We start from the raw sequence: 19416 nt of genomic DNA on the forward strand, positions 1-19416 counted from the left end.
GGACGGAAGGGGAAAAGAAGCTGTCATATTACTTGAATAGAATAAAGTTTATCGATTGTAACAATCAATGAGTAGTTTAACATTTCCATCAAAAGCTAAGCTTATTGTAGGTAGGTAACAATAGAAAAAAAATGCCACTGCTTTTTTCTTTTCAATCTATTAGTCTAGAGCCTAAACTCTGGAATTATCCTGGTAGACTCCCATTTTAAGTACTCAGAATCTCACTTAAATTTTTTCAAGGTTGACTATAGTTGACTAGTAACTACCATCTAGGTGGGGAACAAAATTTAAACACCAACTGGAAAACAACCATTTCCTCTAACGGAAGAAATTACAAATGGAAAAAAGAAAAATAGAGCTTTTGGAAAAGTTAGCATTTGAAATCTATACATTAGTGAACACCATTTATGGAAGTACAATACCTTACTTCCAAAGACACTTATTCAGATAGCCTAGTCAGAATAGGACAATGTGCAAGTTTTCAAAAAACGACCAGTAGCTGACTAATGTTATTGTTTTTATGGAAATTTGCTGAGAGATTTGTCTTTTAATTTTAATAAGCAAATAAACACCCGTTAATCAAGAATAATTTGCAACATGTTCTTCTCTAGTTAGGCTTTGAAACAGTTCATAAAAGAATACAAGTGGAAAAATACTATGATTTTGAAATATAAAAAAGGAAATTAAATGGAGGATTATAGGAACTTATTAGACTTACAGGTACAAGAAATCCTTGACTTACTACCACAATTTAGGCCTCAAATTTATGTTGCTAAGTGAGAAATTTGTTAAGTGAGTTTTGCCCCATTTTTGTCACATTTCTTAAGTGAATCACTGCACTTTTTAAATTAGTAACACAGTTAAGTGAACCTGGTATCCCCATTGACTGCTTGTCAAGTTTGCAAAAGGTGATCACATGACCCTAGGACACTGCAACCGTCATATATGTGAGTCAGTTGTCAAGCATCCGAATGTAAATCACGTGACCATGGAAATGCTGCAATGGTCATAACTCTGAAAAATGTTCGTAAGTCACTTTTTTCTGTGCCATTGTAACTTCTAACAGTCACTAAATGAACTGATGTAAGTCGAGGACATGTATTAACTAGCACAGCAGAAAAGTAGACTTTTTGATAAAATCTCCTTTATCTTCACCATTTTTTCCCATTTGAAAAGGACCAGGAAGAAAAAGAGGGAGAAATAAAACCCAAGGCCAGTCAAAATTGATTACATTTATTCTGAACTACTATTTTAATTAGACAGATTTATATTTGTAAGGCAGTTATCACTAACAGTCATTTGCAGACCACCAGTAATTGTCTTATTAGTGAAAATGTCAATGATAATGGTGAAGGAATCCACATAAATATTCTTGGTCAAAAAAATATACCACATTGCCACAGAATAGCCTGAAACTAAAACAGCAAGAAATAATAATAACAGTAATATTGTTTTATGTCTTGAGATGGCCTATATCTGGAGGAAAACAACCTCCCCACTAGGTTCATAGCATAATGCACTTGCAAGGAAGCTTCAGACCTTTGCTGTTACCTCCAAAGAATAGTCCAAGAAACATATCTGGAGATCTTAGGTAAGTTCTTAACCTTGAGAACAATGAATGAGAAAGAGAAGTCCCAGATTAAAAAAAAAGTAATCTGAGACAAAACCAACAGAGAAAAACAAAAATCTCAAAGAAAGGGAAAAAAGATTCCTGGGAAGGCAGAGTTCGTTTTGGAAACAGACAGTTTAAAAACAACAAACAGCAACATAAAAAGTACATGGCAAAGTTCTTCCAAGGTTGTAATAGTAGAAACGCAGCCAGACTTCCTATGCCTCAGTGACCAAGTAGGCACATTTTCCCCTGAAGGTTCTGACGCCTTTGCTCTCCATCTCAATATGTTCTCCTGATAGTCTTTGGGTGAGAGAGAGTACCATGGCCTTTGTGTTACAGCTGGTGGAGGGTCTGTAATAGCGAGTGTCGAGCATAAGAGCAGGGATCCAAAGCACGGTTAGGCCTATGGAGATAAAATGGAAATGATGAGGGAATAAACTTTTTCTGCAAAATTTCTTAAACTGCATTGATACTTAAAGAGGAAGTACAAACTGCCATTCTGCCCAAGAAGAATTCTGAAACTTTTCATACACAATTATCAAATATTTTAAAGAAATATTGAAGATTTATATAACATCAAGGGAAACTGTACTTATTTTCTACTTTACATGAGAAGGCTGCTGTGGACAGGAAAAATTCTGAGTTTAAAATGTTGATATGAAGCACAATATCAAATTTGTGCAGCAAAAGCGAAAGGAAATCTCTCCAAAGGAGGCAATTCTCTCCATGACTTCAGCAGCCTACATTCACTAACACAAAGGCCATGGATAAGCAAGACAATACACCTTGCAAGTTAGACTTCCACAACTTTTGGTGTGTGATCTCAGCACCAGCTTTCACCATGAAATGCATTCAGATTTCATGTAGTATGTATTATACAAGCAGAGAGTAATAATACTGTTTGATTAATTTTACACTAGAAATAATCTACATTAGAGATTATTAAGGAAAATAAAATTTTCAATATTTCTTTCTGCATCAACTAAGAAACTCTCCATAATATTTCACTGGAAGATTTTTCACTTTTTCTAACTGCTTTTGGATTGAAAGGAAAATCTAGGATCATAGAATATATATTCAGCACATAGTGGAAAAAAGAAACATACATAGTCCTTGACTTCAAGTGAATTATGACTGTCATGTCATTAAAACTCAGTTGCTTGGCAACTAGCATGTACTAATGATAGTTGCAATGTACCAGGATCATGTGATCACCTTTTGCAACCTTCTGACAAGCAGTGTTAATGGAGAAGCCAGGTTCACTTAACAATCGTCTTACTTTTTACAACGGTAATCTACTTAACAACAGTGGCAAGAGAAGTCATAAAATGGGGCAAAAAAACAACTGTCTTGCTTAGCAATAGACATTTTGGCCTCAATTGTGGTCATAGATTGAGGACTATCTGTTAACATCTTAATGTAAAAATGCTATATTGTACCCAGTTTTATTTATTTATTATAGTTATTCTCTAAGTCATAGAGAATTTAACAAGTAATAACATTTAGACAAATGTTGGGAGCAAGTGCAGCTCCTATAAAAGAACAATTCTTTGACAGTGTCAATATTGTCCATTACCTTTTCTCAACAATAGGTTCAGGAACACTAATTCCCATGAACTATTAGATTCCCCCTCCCCATGTATTGCTAATCTTTCCACTGAGATCACAATACTCACTTTGTGACAAAGGCCAAGAGAATTGGGACAAGGGACTTGGGAAAATAATCCTGCTGGACCATGTGGTTCAGCGTCATCAGAGGGCCATAAAGGCTCGGAACAGCTCTGATCTTCTCTTCACTCTGAATGGTAAAAGAAAAAAAGGAAGATTAAAAGGAGAGTTAGTATATCTAGAGAGGCCAGCAAAATTTGAACAGTATTGTTCTCACCACCTCCCATAACCACACAGAATTCATTTTGTTCCATTCTGCAAACATTCCAGCAATCCTTCAGCAACCTTTCTAAATTCAGACACTGAACTGGGATAGCTCCATATTCATTTTTTTGTCTCCCAAAATAGTATGGTGTGATGCCATCATATTGATTCAATTTTCATAAAGATTGATAGAAGATAGAATTTCGCATTAAATTATTGCTTGAACATACCAAGACTTGATCTTTGCCTTTCCAAATATAAATACAGATAGACCTCAACATACAACTATTTGTTCAATGATTGTTCAAAGTTATAAGGGCACTGAAAAAAAAGTGACATATGACCCATCCTTATACTTATGACGGTTGACTCATCCCCACAGTCACATGATCAAACTTTGGATACTTTTCAACTGGCATGTAATTACAAACGGCTGCAGGAAGTTGGACTAGAAGACTTCCAAGGTCCCTTCCAACTCTATCATTCTGTAATTACATGTGCCATCATACCTGGTATGAGATTGTCACCTACTGTGCTTTTTGGAATAGAAAATATACAATCAAACCTCACAGCTATCAAAAATCACCTGTCTCTGTCTACTTACCTTTAGCAATCCCATGTGAATCAAAAGACTTGTTATGAAAGCATCAGAATTGAAGTTGGCTGATGAAAAAGCTTCTCCCATCAAAGCATCTAAAAAGATCCAACTGTATTAGAAACATGGAAACCTCAGTCCTTAGGGAAATATCATTTGATTTTGGCCTACTGCCTATGTCCCATAGTCTAAAGAAAGACAACATGTTTAGCATCACAGTCCTCCTAACAATTTCAAATATTTAAAAATAAACCCAAAGGAAAAAATAAGTAGCTGCAACTCCCATTACTATGCACATTATTTCAGGATCCAAGAGCATGAATTAAGTTCCTATAGTGAAAGGCAACATATTTTTATAGAAATAAGCAAAACTAATTTTAAATTGACTTCTTTTGTAAAATAGTGCATAAAAAGGAACATTCAAAAAACTAGCATCTGGCCCAATCTCCATATATTTGATCTCCTGAGCTACAGGAGACTATAGCTGAAATTGTCAAAAAGAGAGAGGTTATTAAGAATCTGATGGCAACTTTATCAAATAGGTTTTTATACACATGGATCTGCTTATATCATCATTGTACTGATTAAAGCCTTTAAAAAAAGACATACCTGTTATTTCACACACTGCTGTTTTTACTACGGTCTCATCTTTGAAGACAGAAGAGATCTTAAGGAAAACAGTAACAACTTTTTCTGTGTCAGATGTGTCTGTCTAGAAGAAATATAATATCAAAATTAAAGGTGTTACAATAGTTTGGCACTAGAAAGAGAACAGGTGGCCAGTGCAATTAACTTAACCTCATAAAAACTGAAGAACAGAACTACTGAACAACTAGCCATGGTGCCCAGAAAAATGTGTTTTGTAAAATATTAGCAATGGTTTACCTGCTGAATTATCAACGTCGAACACTTGGGGCCAAGTCGCAACAATTTCTCTGGTGATGGAAAAGCTAGAAAGGTGCCAACATCAACAGGAGGAAGAGGAGAGGATAATGGTGTAGAATCCTGGAAGAAATCCTGAAAATTAATCTTTTGCCAGAAAATACAGAAAAAGTAGAAGCTGTGTAGCAGATGAGAAATGAGGGAACAGGTAATACATTAACATGGATTCATTTCGGCAGAAGTAGTATAGCTTGTTCCAAGTTTATTGGAAGATAAATGTCCTTTAAGATCTTGTCACCACTCCAAGATGATAGAGTTTTAATCTTGTGGTCTGATTTTATACTAATATTGTCATCTCTTTTATTCCTGCTAGCATAATAATATATTAGATGAGAAATATAATCTTTCTCTCATTCACTCATAGGACTAGTTTTATTTAACAATAACTTTGTACAGCAAAGGATATGAAAAGCTTCCTCTTTTCTCTGCTTTTTTACAGAAAGGTTGTTCAGCTAATCACTTTCCTTTAGATTTTTATATAATTATCCTTCCTTTTCTTTTCCTGCTTTTATTCTGTTGAATTGTCAGTTGCTATTTTTTCTCTTCTTGTCGCCCATCTCTAAATTTTGTTTGCTTTTTTCTGTGCTCCTAAAACAGTAATAGTTTATTTGTATTGCTTAAAATATGCAGGCAGTTTTAAAACAAAACAGCCAGCTTGGCCTGGATATGAATTTAGGAATACACTCCAGGAACATCTGCAGAAATCTAGTCTATATGGCTATATTTACTAGGAAATTTAAATGTACATCATATTAATTTTACATACTTAGAAAGCACTGTAGCCAAGTGTCTTAACAGGAAAAAACATGAAATGTAATCAAGTAAATAAATTATTTGTAAATTTTATTTTGGGTTACAGTATTTTGTAAACATAATAATTTGGAAGTGTACATTTTAGTATGTTAAGTTTCAAGGGGAAAAACAGCAAAGCAAAATTAAACAGGAGTAGGTGTATGCATTTGTAATTCCTCAAGGATAATTATTTGAAAAAGCCAGCAACTATATGATAAATTTGCCAGCAATGTATTACTTTAGTATGTTAAATAAATAATTTTATACAAGCAAAAACGACAACAATGAATAAATAGCTTTCCAACTGATACCACCAGGCACATCAACTGCAGCAGTTGTTCTTGTTTAAAAGAGGAAAGGTGTGCTTATACCTACATGTTCCTCTAAGATTTTTTTAGGTGTAAGGGGTTCTTGTTCTCCCTGTCCCCTCTCCTGCACCTGAAGTGGCTCTTCTTCCTCTTCTTCCTCCTCTTCCTCTTCCTCTTCCTCCTCTTCTTCTTCCTCTTCCTCCTCCTCTTCATCATCTTCTCCATCATCCTCACTAAACAAATACAAGAATATAATTATACATACTATTGGGAGACATATGCAGATATTTATTTCTAATTAGCTTGTATTCATCATTATAAAATTAAAAAGACACACAAATAAAGAAATGGATATCCAAAACACAGTAAATAACCATATTGTCCACAAGGTCACTTCCATATTCATAACATAATATTAAATCTAACCCCACTCCTTCTAGTGTGGGTAAGGGAAATATTAAGTCTGAGCTGCAAAAATCTAGCTGATCGCTAGCTAGAAGCAATGAATTTGAATTTTCTGCATTTGTTGCCACCTAGTCCTCCAGGTTTTTGCAACACAAAATCTGGTAGCCCTAGTTCATGAATGACAATAATTTACAGAAATAAATGGAAGACTCCAAGACAATTAATGCAACTTTTCAAATATCAAATCTTTGAAAAAGAGACAAGATTCTGATTGTTCCAACTCAATAATTTGGAGGAGGGGGGAAAGGTAGAATACAATAGTTTTTTTTCAAATTTTCTTGCTGCAAATTGGAAAGAATTGTGGCAGCAGCTGGAACAAAATGATTTCCAACAGCCCTGGAGTGTAGCTCAGCTGCTTGCACCCTGAAGGGTGAAGAAAAAGCAGAACGAACAATTACAACAACATGTGTATGTGTATTTCTCCACTTCTGCCAAAGCCACAGTATAAATTAACCTTAAACCATATTACACACAGTACACTTTCACTTTTGCTATTGAGGTTTTGCTGAAAGGCTCTTAAATGAGCCTTGCAGCCATAAATATCCATTATATTAAATAAATAATTTCACAGACTGTGTATATATAATACATGTATTTAAGAACCAAACATCCAGGGCAAATAAAAATACAATTTTCTGGCTTAATAAGGGTCCGGCAGTGAAATTTATCGAATTAACAAAAGTATTAGTGTACACTGAAGTTAATTGTTGCTGAATAAGTGTCTATTTCACACATTAAAAATCTTTTAGAAATTGAAATAGCCAATTATTGGAGGCCCCATTAGTATCTTACCTCAGGGTGCCTAGGATCTTTCCCATATTGAAGCCTTCAAGGATTTCCTGGAGCTGTTCACATCCGCCTTCTCCAAAACAATTGCCTATGACAAGGATAAAAGCATATATAAAGAGAAGTATATATATTTTAAAGGATAGTTTGAAAAACTCTATGTTTATATATGGAGAACTGGATAAAATCACAAGCTTTAGTACCCTGTTTCCCCCAAAATAAGACATCCCCTGATAATAAGCCCAATTGGGCTTTTGAGCGCATGGCAATAAGGCCAAGCACTTATTTCGGGGTTCAAAAAAATATAAGACAGGGTCTTATTTTCGGGGAAACACGGTATCATATCTGAATGAAAAATGCTATACCGCAATTAAAGAGCCTTATTGCCATGTGCTCAAAACCCCGATTGGGCTTATTATCAGGGGATGTCTTATTTTGTGGGAAACAGGGTAGAAGACCAGGCATCCAGTGGCAATTGATAAAAGGAAGATAGGGAACAGATCACGAACTGAAAATCTGTGGAAAGGTAATTGAAAGGGAATGAACTTGAGAAAGAGAAGGGAATTTAGATATAAATATAGATTTATAAATATAGATTTAGGTATACATTGGCTTGACATAGCCAGTCAACAGTTTGGTTGAGGATTTTAGCTACTAAAAACAGCATTATCAACTATAGCACAATCACATACAGTACCATTGAGCTCTAACTTCTCCAGCTCTGACTTGTCCTCAATAGCCGCAACAACTTCAAGTCCAGCATCTAACTTGATCTCACAGAAGGATAAGTTGAGTTCCTAGAAAGCAGAAAGTAAAGTTTCATATGAATACTTGGGTTAGGAAGAATGCAAGAAATATTTTTAAGTGGGCTCATGGCATCTATAATTCATATCATCCAGAGTCCTAAAAAACAATTCAGAAACAACAGGGACAGCGACAAGATGCCTGGATTACAAATAATCATTTCTGAAGACTGCTTTGATTGATTGACTGCTTGACCAATTTCATTTCTGATTCGCTGCTTTTTAAGTTCACAGATGAATAAATTATGTTCCTGGATGATATGTGACATATAAAATGTGGCTGCAGAGAACCCCATTCTTCTCACTAGCTTTCAGGAAATGTATTTTTTTCCTGATTTTCTTATGACAGAAAATTAAACAATCTTGTGTTTCACCACAATCCTTACTGTGAGTTGCCAAGGCTCTGATATATGCATGTAAATACGCTACCTTGACCCGGCAAATTATTCAACTTTAGGATTTAAGAAGTTACCCATTCATATTTTAGAATAGCATGTTGGCCTTCATTCCAATTTAATATAAATAGAAACAAAATTTACATTTATCTTAAACCAAATATACATGATTCTCTAACTTCATCATGTAGCTTGAAATGTTCTTGGTGTTTTTAACTTGACTTCCAACTCATGACTGTATCTTTAGCTGTAAGATGGATGTAACATAATTTTAGGATTTAAAAACCAAAATTTTAGGATTTTGGACCAGTGTTCTCCAAGTGGTTTCTTAAAATACAAAAATGCACGTATTTCATATTTATATGATCTCTAATACCAAAACTTTTACTTACAGAAGCAGAAGTTATGCTCTAGTCCTGCCCTAGCCAAACAAATCTAGGACATTAACTGGCTCCACTGAGATAGTCTGTGTTGTGGCCCGCCAGCGGCCTGCACAGATTGTGGCTGATCCCGACGACGAGGAGGCTGGTGTGGTGTTGTGCCAGCAGCCTGTGCAGCCTGTGCTCAAGTCGGACAGCGAGGAGGCTAAAGAGGATGTGGTGCCAGAGGCAGAGACTCAGCCAGGGCCTTCAGAACCTCCAGAGGCTCCTTCAAGTGAAGAGAGTGAAGTGGAGGAGCCTCTTCTCAATGCTCGAGCACGCAGGGCTGCCAAAAGGCAGGAGTGGCTACTCAGGAGGAGGTCTCCTCAAGAGTAAGGCTTGGGGTTAATTGGCCACTCCCTTAGCCTATTTAAGTTCGCACACAGATAGCAAATGTGAGTTTTTTGTTACAACTTGGTTTCTGGGCTGATTGCCAACCCTTGTCGGACTTTGTTTAATCTCTGTAATTCATAGCAGGCTGATAAGGACATTGGTGATTAAAGCTTGCATTTTGAAAGGGGTCTGTTTGTATTAAACGTTTTTGGGGCTGTGTGTGTGTGTGCTACACTTCTTGGGACCTGTAGCTGGGGCAGAACAGTCTGGGCTATAACTCCAGAGAAGGATTACTCTTTATTTTTCTTCACTGCCTGCTGGGCACAACTAAAAATCCCCAATAAGCATATTCATTTTTTTCCCTTTTAACTACCCCATTGGGGCAACTGAATGGAGCTGATTGTTTACTGGCTGGATGCCCTTCCTGTCGCCAAAGCAGTGATTTTGCTGCAGATATATTCTCTGTGCCCAGAGGGAGAAATATCTGCCTCTACCTAGGATCGAACTCACAGCCTCCTGATTGTGAGGCAAGAGCTCCACTTCTAGGCCACTGCACCACTCACCCAATAAGCATATTCATGTCAGACATAATTTAGTTTGTCTCATCGCATACATAGCAATATACAAAATAGGATTCAAATATGGTGGGCCAATACCTTTAGTTTATGAAGGCCTTCACTAACAGCTTCAGCAATAGCACTAGCACCTTTTGAACGCACCAGGCAATCCCCGAAATTGATTGTTTCCACTTGACGGAGTTTCTTGAGGGTCTGAATACAACGAAAAAAACAATGCAGACTTAATTCAACCCTGACAGAAGTGCTTCCTTTTAAAAATATAAGAGAGCTGTACTGAATCAGACCTGTTGCATCCAGCATTTCAGAGGAGGTCATAAACAATTCCCAAGTGCAAGTGCTTACCCGTCTGGGTTCTGCCAGAAATTTAGAGGCACACTACTATTATAGATAAAATGGTACCCTTACTCTTCATGATTTTCTCTAATCCCGTTTTGAATTTTTCCCAGGGATGTTCAATTTTGTATTTTACATTAGCAAATTCAACAGTGTTTCCCAACTCCTCCCCCATAATTGCTATCTCACATGCATTAATATATAAGCAAACGTAATGTACATTGGCAAAAACTCAGATGGTTTTCTCTAAACAATTAATCCATTTTACTTCACAATTGCTGTTCTAGATTTAATTCCAAATCACTATTAATGTGGAAATCAATATTAATATAAAATGGTGACAAAATTGAAAAGTGCTTACTTCTGCCATAGCCATAGCTCCTTTCTCAGTAAAAGTGTTATCATTCAAATTAATCACTCTCAGCAAGGGATTGACAGCAAAGGCCTCAGCTAAGGCTGTAATTCCTGGATGATTGATTCCATTCTGTGGCATATGAACTTCTTCCACAGTACCAATAACCTGAGGATCAAGATAGCACAGAAGGCCATTGTTCAAACAGAGATAAAATCATTTTTCCTAATAAAAATGTATCTCTATACTCTATTTAAACTCTTCATAGGCAAATATTATTCTAATCTAAAATAGCAGAGTGTAGAAGCTATTTTAAGCCCTAGAGTTTGCTTCTAGATATTCACCAATTGGAGTGCAATACATGTTAATTTTTAATAAAATTATTTTCAAAAACATTAAGTACAACATTTAGCTTCTTTTTCTCATGTGCCTTGTATAACGTTATTTATACCAAAAATGATAGGTAGATATCTTTGTATACTTAGCCCTACTTAAATACACCAAGATTTATCAAATGAGGACCCTATTTGCCAAAAGTGATTTTAAACAGTTTCAAGGACCTTTTTGTTGTAAAGCTCAATCTATTTCAAAAGTCCATGTGCCCATAAAATAAGAATCTAAAACAGTCTAAAGACCATATGTCCCAACAAAAGGTATTAAGACAACATTTATTAGGATCACTTTTATCTTTCTATTACATTTCCCGTATAATTGCTTGAATACAACTGCTAGTAGGTTACAATGGCAATTGGGATCAGAATTTCTGCCCCTAAATCAGTGATGGTTAACCTTTTCGGCACTGAATGCTGAAACTGGAGCGCGCGTGTGCCGGAGCACCAGAACCTGAAAGAGAGCAGCTGGCGGGTGCACAAGCATGCAGCAGCCAACTGCTCTTCCGGGTTCCATTGTGCGCATATATGCCAGACAGCTGGTTTGGCACGCATGCACATTGGCCAGCTGCTCTCTTCCGGGTTCCACCGCACCAGCTGGTCTTCAAGTAAAGACCAGCTGGCTGGTGCACATGTGCACGACGGAATCCAGAAGAGCAGTTGGTGATGGCGTGCATGCCCCCAGAGAGGGCTCTGCGTGCCACCTCTGGAACGCGTGCCATAGGTTTGCCATCACGGCCCTAAGCAATGAAGTTGTAAAGTGTGACATCACATGACTACATTGCTTATCTACAGCAATTTGGACAGTCACAGTTGCCATCATAACCTGAGAACTATGCAGGTCGTTAAATGAAGACCTCACATGATCACAACTTTGAATTTCCTGCCATCTTTCCCAATGACTTTGCTCATGAGAAGCTGGCAGGAAACATAAAAATTGCAATCAGGTGACTATGGAGATGCTACAATGGCCAGAACATTAGGATTGATCAAATATACCATTTGTTAAATGCTGTCATATCTCTGAATAGTTGCTGAACAAATGATTGGAACCGAAAAACTATCAGTAAATTGAAATATGACACAGAACAACGGGTTTCTATTCAAGTAGGACAGCTGGGCCAAACGTGTTGCACTAAAATAATCAACCTATATTGCAATGATGGCACTTTTTTATTAATATAATGTTCCAATTTGTTGAATCCTCCAAATACATTCAGGAAGTGGCTGTTTCCCCAGAGAAATTGACCACCACTACAAAAGCCATCAGCAGTACCAACAGCCATCAGCTAGTAAGAACATAATGTGCAACAAATCAGAGTTGGATAATAAAAATATTCATGTTTTTCAGAACACATCTGACCAAGGCTCAGTTTTTCCCTTATTTGTTAATTATACATAACTGTTTAATGGGATACGACTCTAATTCTTATACTCACTGTGAATGCCTCAGCAAGAGCAGTTGCACCATCATTTTCCAGGCGGTTCCTGCCAGCCATAAATACTTTCAGAGCCAACGGCTTGCCTTGAGCAGTTGATTTCCTGTGGCATTCTTTCAGAGCTCCTGCTAAAATCTTAAGAAAAAACAATGTTGACATTGCTAAGTGTCAATTCACCATGCCTAGAGGGAACAAATTATTTAAACTGCAGTTTTATATACACGATATGGACACTCTGCTAGTAACATTGTGCATTAGCAACATTCCCAATTGTAACATAAAAATGAGTAATTTTGGTCATGAAATTGGCATGAATGCATGTACTCAACTCAGATTTCTCTGTAGGACACAGAGTGACAGATTCTTTATCTCTTACTTAGAGTTCCTTCTAAAACATTCTAGGACAGGCCAAGAATAAGGCAGTATACTTTTCATTAGAGTAAATGACGTTGACTTCCCCATCAATTTGGGAGGCTTTGTAAGACAACAATCTATAGCAATACATCATGTATGTAGAAACAAATCACAAGGGAAGCTGGAAGTCAAACATTCTACTTTCCACTTCATAAAGATCCAGGAAATGATTTTTACCTTGCCACCACCAATACCCATGCCACAGTTGTTTAGCTTGAGTTCTTGCAGAGTAAAACAGGTAGGGCTCTTCAGCAATGCCTCAAATCCACGGACTCCATCTGGTCCAAAGGCATTATCGCTGAGATCCAACTCTACAAGTTGGCAGCCAGCAGAAATGAGGGCTTCTCCAAGAGAAATCTGACAAATGATAAAAGGTAGAACAAAATTCTCCTTTAACAGAAGAGAAATGTTTGTTCAAAGCCGATACTATTTTTTTTTTGGTTCATGATATATCGTTTCAAGTTATGAAAAGTGGAACATATTTTGTACAGTATCCCTAAACTTTTCAAATAAGACTATACCTAAACTCTTATATAATATGTGATAAAAAGAAAAAAACTGATAGGAAATTATCTTAGATATCTTTATACAGGAATAAGCTCCAAATGAACTTTCCTTTGAGTAAGCATTCCTAAAAATACTGGATTTTAATAGACTTCACTTATCAGCAGCTGAGCTGAATGCTCCTTCTCACTCACAAAATTTTAAAAATGTGGAATAACAAATCACATCTTACTATAATGCTAGATGTAAACTCAGCCTTTCTCTCACACACACACATCCATGAGAAATTCAGTTTTAATTTAAAAACATATATTCATTTATTTCCTTAATCTGCTTAGAGAAAGAAGGCAATTCATTCAGTCTACAACAGGAGTGTCAAACTCAAGACCCAGGGGCCGGATCTGGCCCACGGGGTGCTTAGATATGGCAGCCAGGGCCGCCCTGGAAACAAGGGCAAAGGACTAGCCCGTGGTGCCTCTGCCAGCAAAAACAGGGCTTGCAGGGGGGCCATGGGTGGCCCTCCTGAGCTCCGTTTTTGCTGGCAAAGGGTTGCAGGAAGCCGTTGCAGGTGAAAATGGAGCTCGGGAGCCCATTTTTGCTGGCAGAGCACTCGGGCCACCACAGATGCCCCCAACACGAGTGACGTTGAGCTGGCCATGCCCCCCTGGCTATGCCCTCCCGAGGTCAAACACAACCCTAATGCGGCCTGATCTACAACGTTTCAGAAATATTTGACCCATGACACTGCCTTGAACTGAATTAGACTTTTGTTTACCTTAGCATGACCTACTCTGACTAGCAGCAGTGTCAGCCAATGATCTTTGCCTTTCTACTGAGAAATGTCTTAACTGGAAATAACAATAAAGAACTGAACCTGAGACTTTTTCACAGATTCTTATATATACTATATTACTGATTTGTCATTAGTCTCCAAATGTTCTTTTGGTTGGTCCTTGCTTCCAAACCTCTATAAAAAATCAGATACTGCTGTCATCTTGATCATTAATCTCAGATGATACTCCCACATTGTAGTATTAAAAAAATAGCATGCTAATAATATTAATAGTTACATATTTCACGTACCAAAGCAGAGGGAATCTCAGATCTCAGTCTCCCGGTGAACATATCACTCCAATGACACCTCTAGAATAATATATATATTATAAATATGGTAAAAATCATAGAAGATACATAACAAACTTTCTCTATGATGTCCTTGGTGAACAATATGCATAATTGCAAAAATGACTATATGTGAAAACTAAGAAGCTGGCATAATAACCAAGTTCCAAAGAGTGCATAAATTTATTTATCCTCTTTGCTCAAACATGGAATACTAGTTTACTTTATTTTAACAAGAGTCGAAGCTAGTCACAATTTTAGAGAAGGATTGAATGCCACCCTCCAGAACATAAAACTTCTACCACATAAAGCGGTGGGTATGAGATATATGACAGAGTATGCAAGGTTGAGAGTTAATGTTACTCAGAATGTGAAAATAATTAAGACCCTATAAAATGTTTCTTATGCTTGTCATCCAAAATATTCTTCAAACACATCAAAATTATAATAAATCTAACAGGGTGGATTTAAATCATGATTTAAATCACTAGTAAAAAGACTTGATTTAAATCAACTCGATTTAAATCATAATTTTTAAAGAGCAACTGTCATCTCTGCTACTCCTTTGACCCGCTGTTGACTCACCGATAGTCCCAGTCTTGCAGAATATACAGCCTTGTGCTACATAACTAAGCTCCATTTCATGCTGAATAAACTAAATTATTTATGTATCTTAAATAGAAAACTATCTTATGATAGATTTTTACCCCAAAAGTTTTTTATTAAAATAAATTCAATAAAAATCAAAAAAATCTGATTTAAATAAAATCCGATTTAAATCAGAAAAATCTGATTTAAATCAAAAAAATCTGATTTTTTTTGATTTTTTAAAAAAAATCATTGATTTTTATCCACCCTGAAATCTAAGGTACAATTTCATTATTATACAGAATAATCAGACATCAAAATCTCACCTTGAGCTGAGATTTCTTCTCCAGTGCCTTGGCAATGACTTTTGCTGCTTCAACTCCCACAGTATTTCCTTCCAAACGCAGGGCTTCTAGCCCATCAAACTCCTCAATCTCTTTGATCACATCTTCAGCTGCAGAGATAGGCAGAATATTTCTGAACTCTAACCCAAACTGCATCTATCCTCATTATAATTCCATCTCAAATCCTATTGTCTCTTCACCAATCGTGCTTTCCTTTCTTTTTATTTAAAATTTTGCACTCTTTACCAAGATGGCTTAAAGCAAAATAACAGATTCCTGATTGCTGGTTCACATGTTATTCAGTTATCCACCATCAGATCTATAATCATTCTCTAGAAGTCATTTAGACAATGATCCTTAACCTCCAGGTTGTGGCCCACTACCGGGCAGTGGCCTATTTCAAACCAAGCTGCATGACAGGTGAGCTGGCACACACACATGCACAGCTCAACTCATCCAAGCAGTGAGCCAGCACATATGGGCTCGCAAGGCCCGGTTCTCCTCTCCCCACTCCCAGCCAGGCCTAGCCACAATGTTTGGAGACCGATGATTTAGGATTCAGTCTATTTGGTGGTATTATAATATATGCTTTTATTTTATATACCGTATTTTTTGGACTATAAGATGTTCTGAAGTATAAGACGTACCTAGCTTTTGGGAAGGAAAACAAGGGGAAAAAATCTGCCTCTGCCTCCCAGCAATTAACCTCCTTGCAGCAAACAGCCTAGTCAGCTTGAGCACAGCCTGATTTAGCATAAGCAGCTGACTGGCGGTTGGATCAGCCTCCTGGAATACCGCCTGTTAGCTGTTCCTGGCTGCAGGAAACACCACCACCCGTCGCCGCCCATTGCTGCCGCCTATCACCGCCTCTGCGCACCCCATTTTCGGCCTCCGTGCATCTGTTTTTGGCCCATTCCAGGCGGCAGGGATTTCCGCCACTGCCTGGAATGTGCCAAAAATGGGAGCACGGAGGCTGAAAACGGGGTGCGCAAAGGCCAAAAATGGGGTGCTCGGCAGCAATCCCTGCAGTCTGGAACAGCTGATAGGCAGTATTCCAGGAGGCTGATCCAACCGTCAATCAGCTGCTTGTGCTAAATCAGGCTGTGCTGAAGCTGACCAGGCTGCTTGCTGCAAGGAGGTAAATTGCTGGGAGGCAGAGGCCAAAGGGTGGGGGCCGGTGGGTGGGCAGGGCTTCAGCAACATTCGCTGTATAAGATGCACAGACATTTCCACCCACTTTTTTGGGGGGGAGTGTGTCTTATACACCTAAAAATACAGTAAATGAGCTCTGCAAAAGTAATACATCTACTCAATGAAGCACTCATAATTAACAGCAACAACATATCCTCTTACCATCTTCTGCAGTATTGAGTTTCAGACTTTTGCCTTTAAAGCTCAGCTGCCCTCCGCCCACTTGGGTTTTAGCAAGTGATTCTGCAAGCTTAGTTATATCTTCTGATGCCATTTTTTTAACTGTGCCAACTGTTGCCAATATCAGATGGGAAAGATGCTGGAAAAGAAGAGAGAAATAACTAAGTGTGTGAGAGATACAAATTAGTCTCTTTCACTCCCTCTCCTTTTCTTTTGGTATAGAATAACAGGGGAAGCTAAAGATTGTTATTGTATTGGTTCTATGGCTTCATAGTTACTGAATTTTTTGCTACCTTAGAAAAAGAAAGTGAAGAAAAGAGAGCAACTGTCCATGTAGTAATCTATAAAACTTTCAACTGTAGTAATTTCTAATTACAAGGTAATTTCTAATTATCTTGCATAATAATATACCACTGAACTAAGCTGAAAGTTTGCTGTGAAGACAGCAATGTTTGCTCTGTTCAGACAAAACAGCCAGGCCGTTTCGCCCAAATATTACTTGGCTTATCACAACATGTTACTTAGCATCATTTTATAGCAGATGTTACCACCCTGCTTCTGCTATTTTATGCATAAATTAGCTTTGGTATTAACACATTTCAAGCAAAGATGGATAGTGCAGGGTAGAGGATGCACTAGGGCAAGGAAGGTTTTGAACAGATTAGTTGGATAGCCAAATTCACCATCCAGAGAAGCCCAGATCCACCTTTCTTAAAAAAGTAAATTGTGCTTTCATTCCATAAAAATTCTTTATTTCTAGTTTCTATCCATCCTATTTTGTATACAAACCTGAGAAGGAAACAATTCATGAGAATAAAAAGTAAATTTAACTGTCAATAGATTTCCTATCAGTCTTCTTTTTTCTTCAATAAAAAAAGCATTTCCCAGCCATATACTCTAATTCCCAAGTGTTCCGTTCCAGCCACAGATGAACCTCCAAAGAAACTGAACAAATAGCACTGACAGAGCCTACATTATAACCATTTATTTAATGACCGTTTGAAGTTACGGCACTGAAAAAGTGATTGATGAGCGTTTTTCACACTTATGACTGTTGCAGCATCCCCATGGTTACATATTTAAAATTTAGATGTTTGGCACCTGACTCATATTATGATGGTTGCAGTGTCTCGGGGTCACATGATCCCCCTTTGTGACTTTTTGACAAACACAATCAATTGGGAAGCCAGATTAATTTAACAACTGTGTTAGTAATTTAACAACTGCAGTGATTCACTTAACTGTGGCAATATAGTTGTAAAATTGGGCAAATATCTCAGTTAGCAACATAAATTTTGGCCTCAATTGAGGTCATTAACTCTAGGGCTACCTGTATTTTATAACATGACTTTATTTGCCACTATATAAATATAAGAGAGTGGCTGAATAGTAACAAAGGAATAAACAGACATTGCAATGCTTTTATTATTTATTAGATTGTATCCCTTTATTACTTTATAAGTAACTCAATGCAGCAAACATACCTAATACTCCTTTCTGTTCTTATTTACTCCACAACAACTAAATAGTTATACTACTAAGGATTTTAATTTTCCTGTTACTTTGGGGGAAAAAAATAGAAGTTATTTTCTATTTCTATATTTTCCTTACTAATGTCGTCTGTATCTTCTGACCAACACAAATCTTTTGGATTGTAGTAAGCTGGCAGTATTAATCTGTATTTTAGAAAGCCTCCTTTTTTTGATGTTTTGCCATCATCTCCTCTCCATTTCTGGAACAAAATATTTTTTAGAGGTCAGCTCAAGAATGTCAACTTTTTTATTAGGGAAAAAAATCCAAAAGGGCTAGAGAAATCTTAGTTGCTCTATCCTTATTATTTTTCACGATGACAGAACTCTTTATGCATTTCGTACCGGTACACGTTATAATTTTGCTTAAACCAGCTCAATTTCCACCAACCCCCCCCTCACCCTTCTGTAAGCAAAATCCAACACCGTAAACGCAATAGCGACTGTAAGCGCACTCGGTTACCGAAGTCCTCCTTCTGACAGCCCCAGTTCAGACGTGCGCTCAGAATTTACATTACTCAGCCTAATCTGGCCTCACCCGTGAAGAGCAACGAGGGCATGACGTCACACAGGGGAGAGAACAAGCAGGTTTTGGCAGGAAAACCTATCGGTACGAAGGAGGTTTTAAAGACCGGCGTCACGTCCAATTGCCCGAGAATGTTTTCCGTTCGCAACCCCGCGACACCTCTACACGTGTACATACCCCTAACACGTGCAGCCCAGGAAGCAAGACAGAAGCGCCTTCTTCCTCCCACACAATACGGCTCCTTCCGTGTCCCCGCAGGCGTAGTCAGAACCGCTGAGGAGGAGGAGGAGCGAACCCACCCTCAATTTACCACCAACGACCCTCGAATAAATCAGGCTAATCAACTGTCCGCCCTTCGGCGGGCGAGTAGCCGCGTCTGCCTACCTGGCGCGTCGGTTCTCGCTGTCACGTTGAAGCCACTCCGGCCACCGCAGCCACCCAAGATGATGGCGTTGAGGGAGGCGGAGGATTTGAAAGCCGGCAGTTTCGTTTTCCGAGTTGTGATTCGCTCCGTGGCCGCTTGCGTTTGCTCAGGGCGGCTTACTTCGCCTCTTTACGCTCCTCCTTCCTTGCAAGGGCTCTGAGGTAATTGTAGCGAAAGGGCG

The 19416-nt window shown here is 37.9% G+C and overlaps 2 protein-coding genes across 8 annotated transcripts in view; one reads left to right on the plus strand and one right to left on the minus strand.

The window, feature by feature from the left end:
• Nucleotides 1-1217: 1217 nt before the first annotated feature.
• RANGAP1 (Ran GTPase activating protein 1) lies at nucleotides 1218-19396 on the minus strand. 7 transcript variants are annotated; one of them, XM_034402900.3, is made up of 17 exons: nucleotides 19196-19396; nucleotides 18368-18488; nucleotides 16739-16895; nucleotides 15368-15495; nucleotides 14415-14474; nucleotides 13005-13184; nucleotides 12414-12548; nucleotides 10595-10753; nucleotides 9979-10092; nucleotides 8070-8169; nucleotides 7379-7463; nucleotides 6189-6354; nucleotides 4965-5084; nucleotides 4689-4791; nucleotides 4089-4177; nucleotides 3289-3410; nucleotides 1218-2015 (listed from the first exon to the last, which is right to left on the minus strand). In XM_034402900.3, exons 3-17 carry the CDS (start codon nucleotides 16848-16850, stop codon nucleotides 1946-1948), a joined length of 1743 nt encoding a protein of 580 aa, XP_034258791.2. In that variant the 5' UTR covers nucleotides 16851-16895; nucleotides 18368-18488; nucleotides 19196-19396; the 3' UTR covers nucleotides 1218-1945. The 7 variants fall into 7 exon arrangements, with proteins under 7 accessions (XP_034258791.2, XP_034258792.2, XP_087729237.1 ...); XM_034402901.3 differs by having other exon boundaries at nucleotides 18989-19231; XM_087873111.1 differs by having other exon boundaries at nucleotides 19111-19223.
• ZC3H7B (zinc finger CCCH-type containing 7B) overlaps nucleotides 18895-19416 on the plus strand; it is a 58377-nt gene continuing 57855 nt past the window's right edge. Inside the window, exon 1 of the mRNA XM_034402894.3 lies at nucleotides 18895-19396. The gene's annotated coding sequence lies outside the window, so the exon portion shown is untranslated. The remainder of the gene's footprint in view (nucleotides 19397-19416) is intronic.

Source organism: Pantherophis guttatus, chromosome 7, assembly GCF_059756535.1.
Source record: "Pantherophis guttatus breed Tessera chromosome 7, ASM5975653v1, whole genome shotgun sequence".
Lineage (NCBI taxonomy): Eukaryota > Metazoa > Chordata > Lepidosauria > Squamata > Colubridae > Pantherophis > Pantherophis guttatus.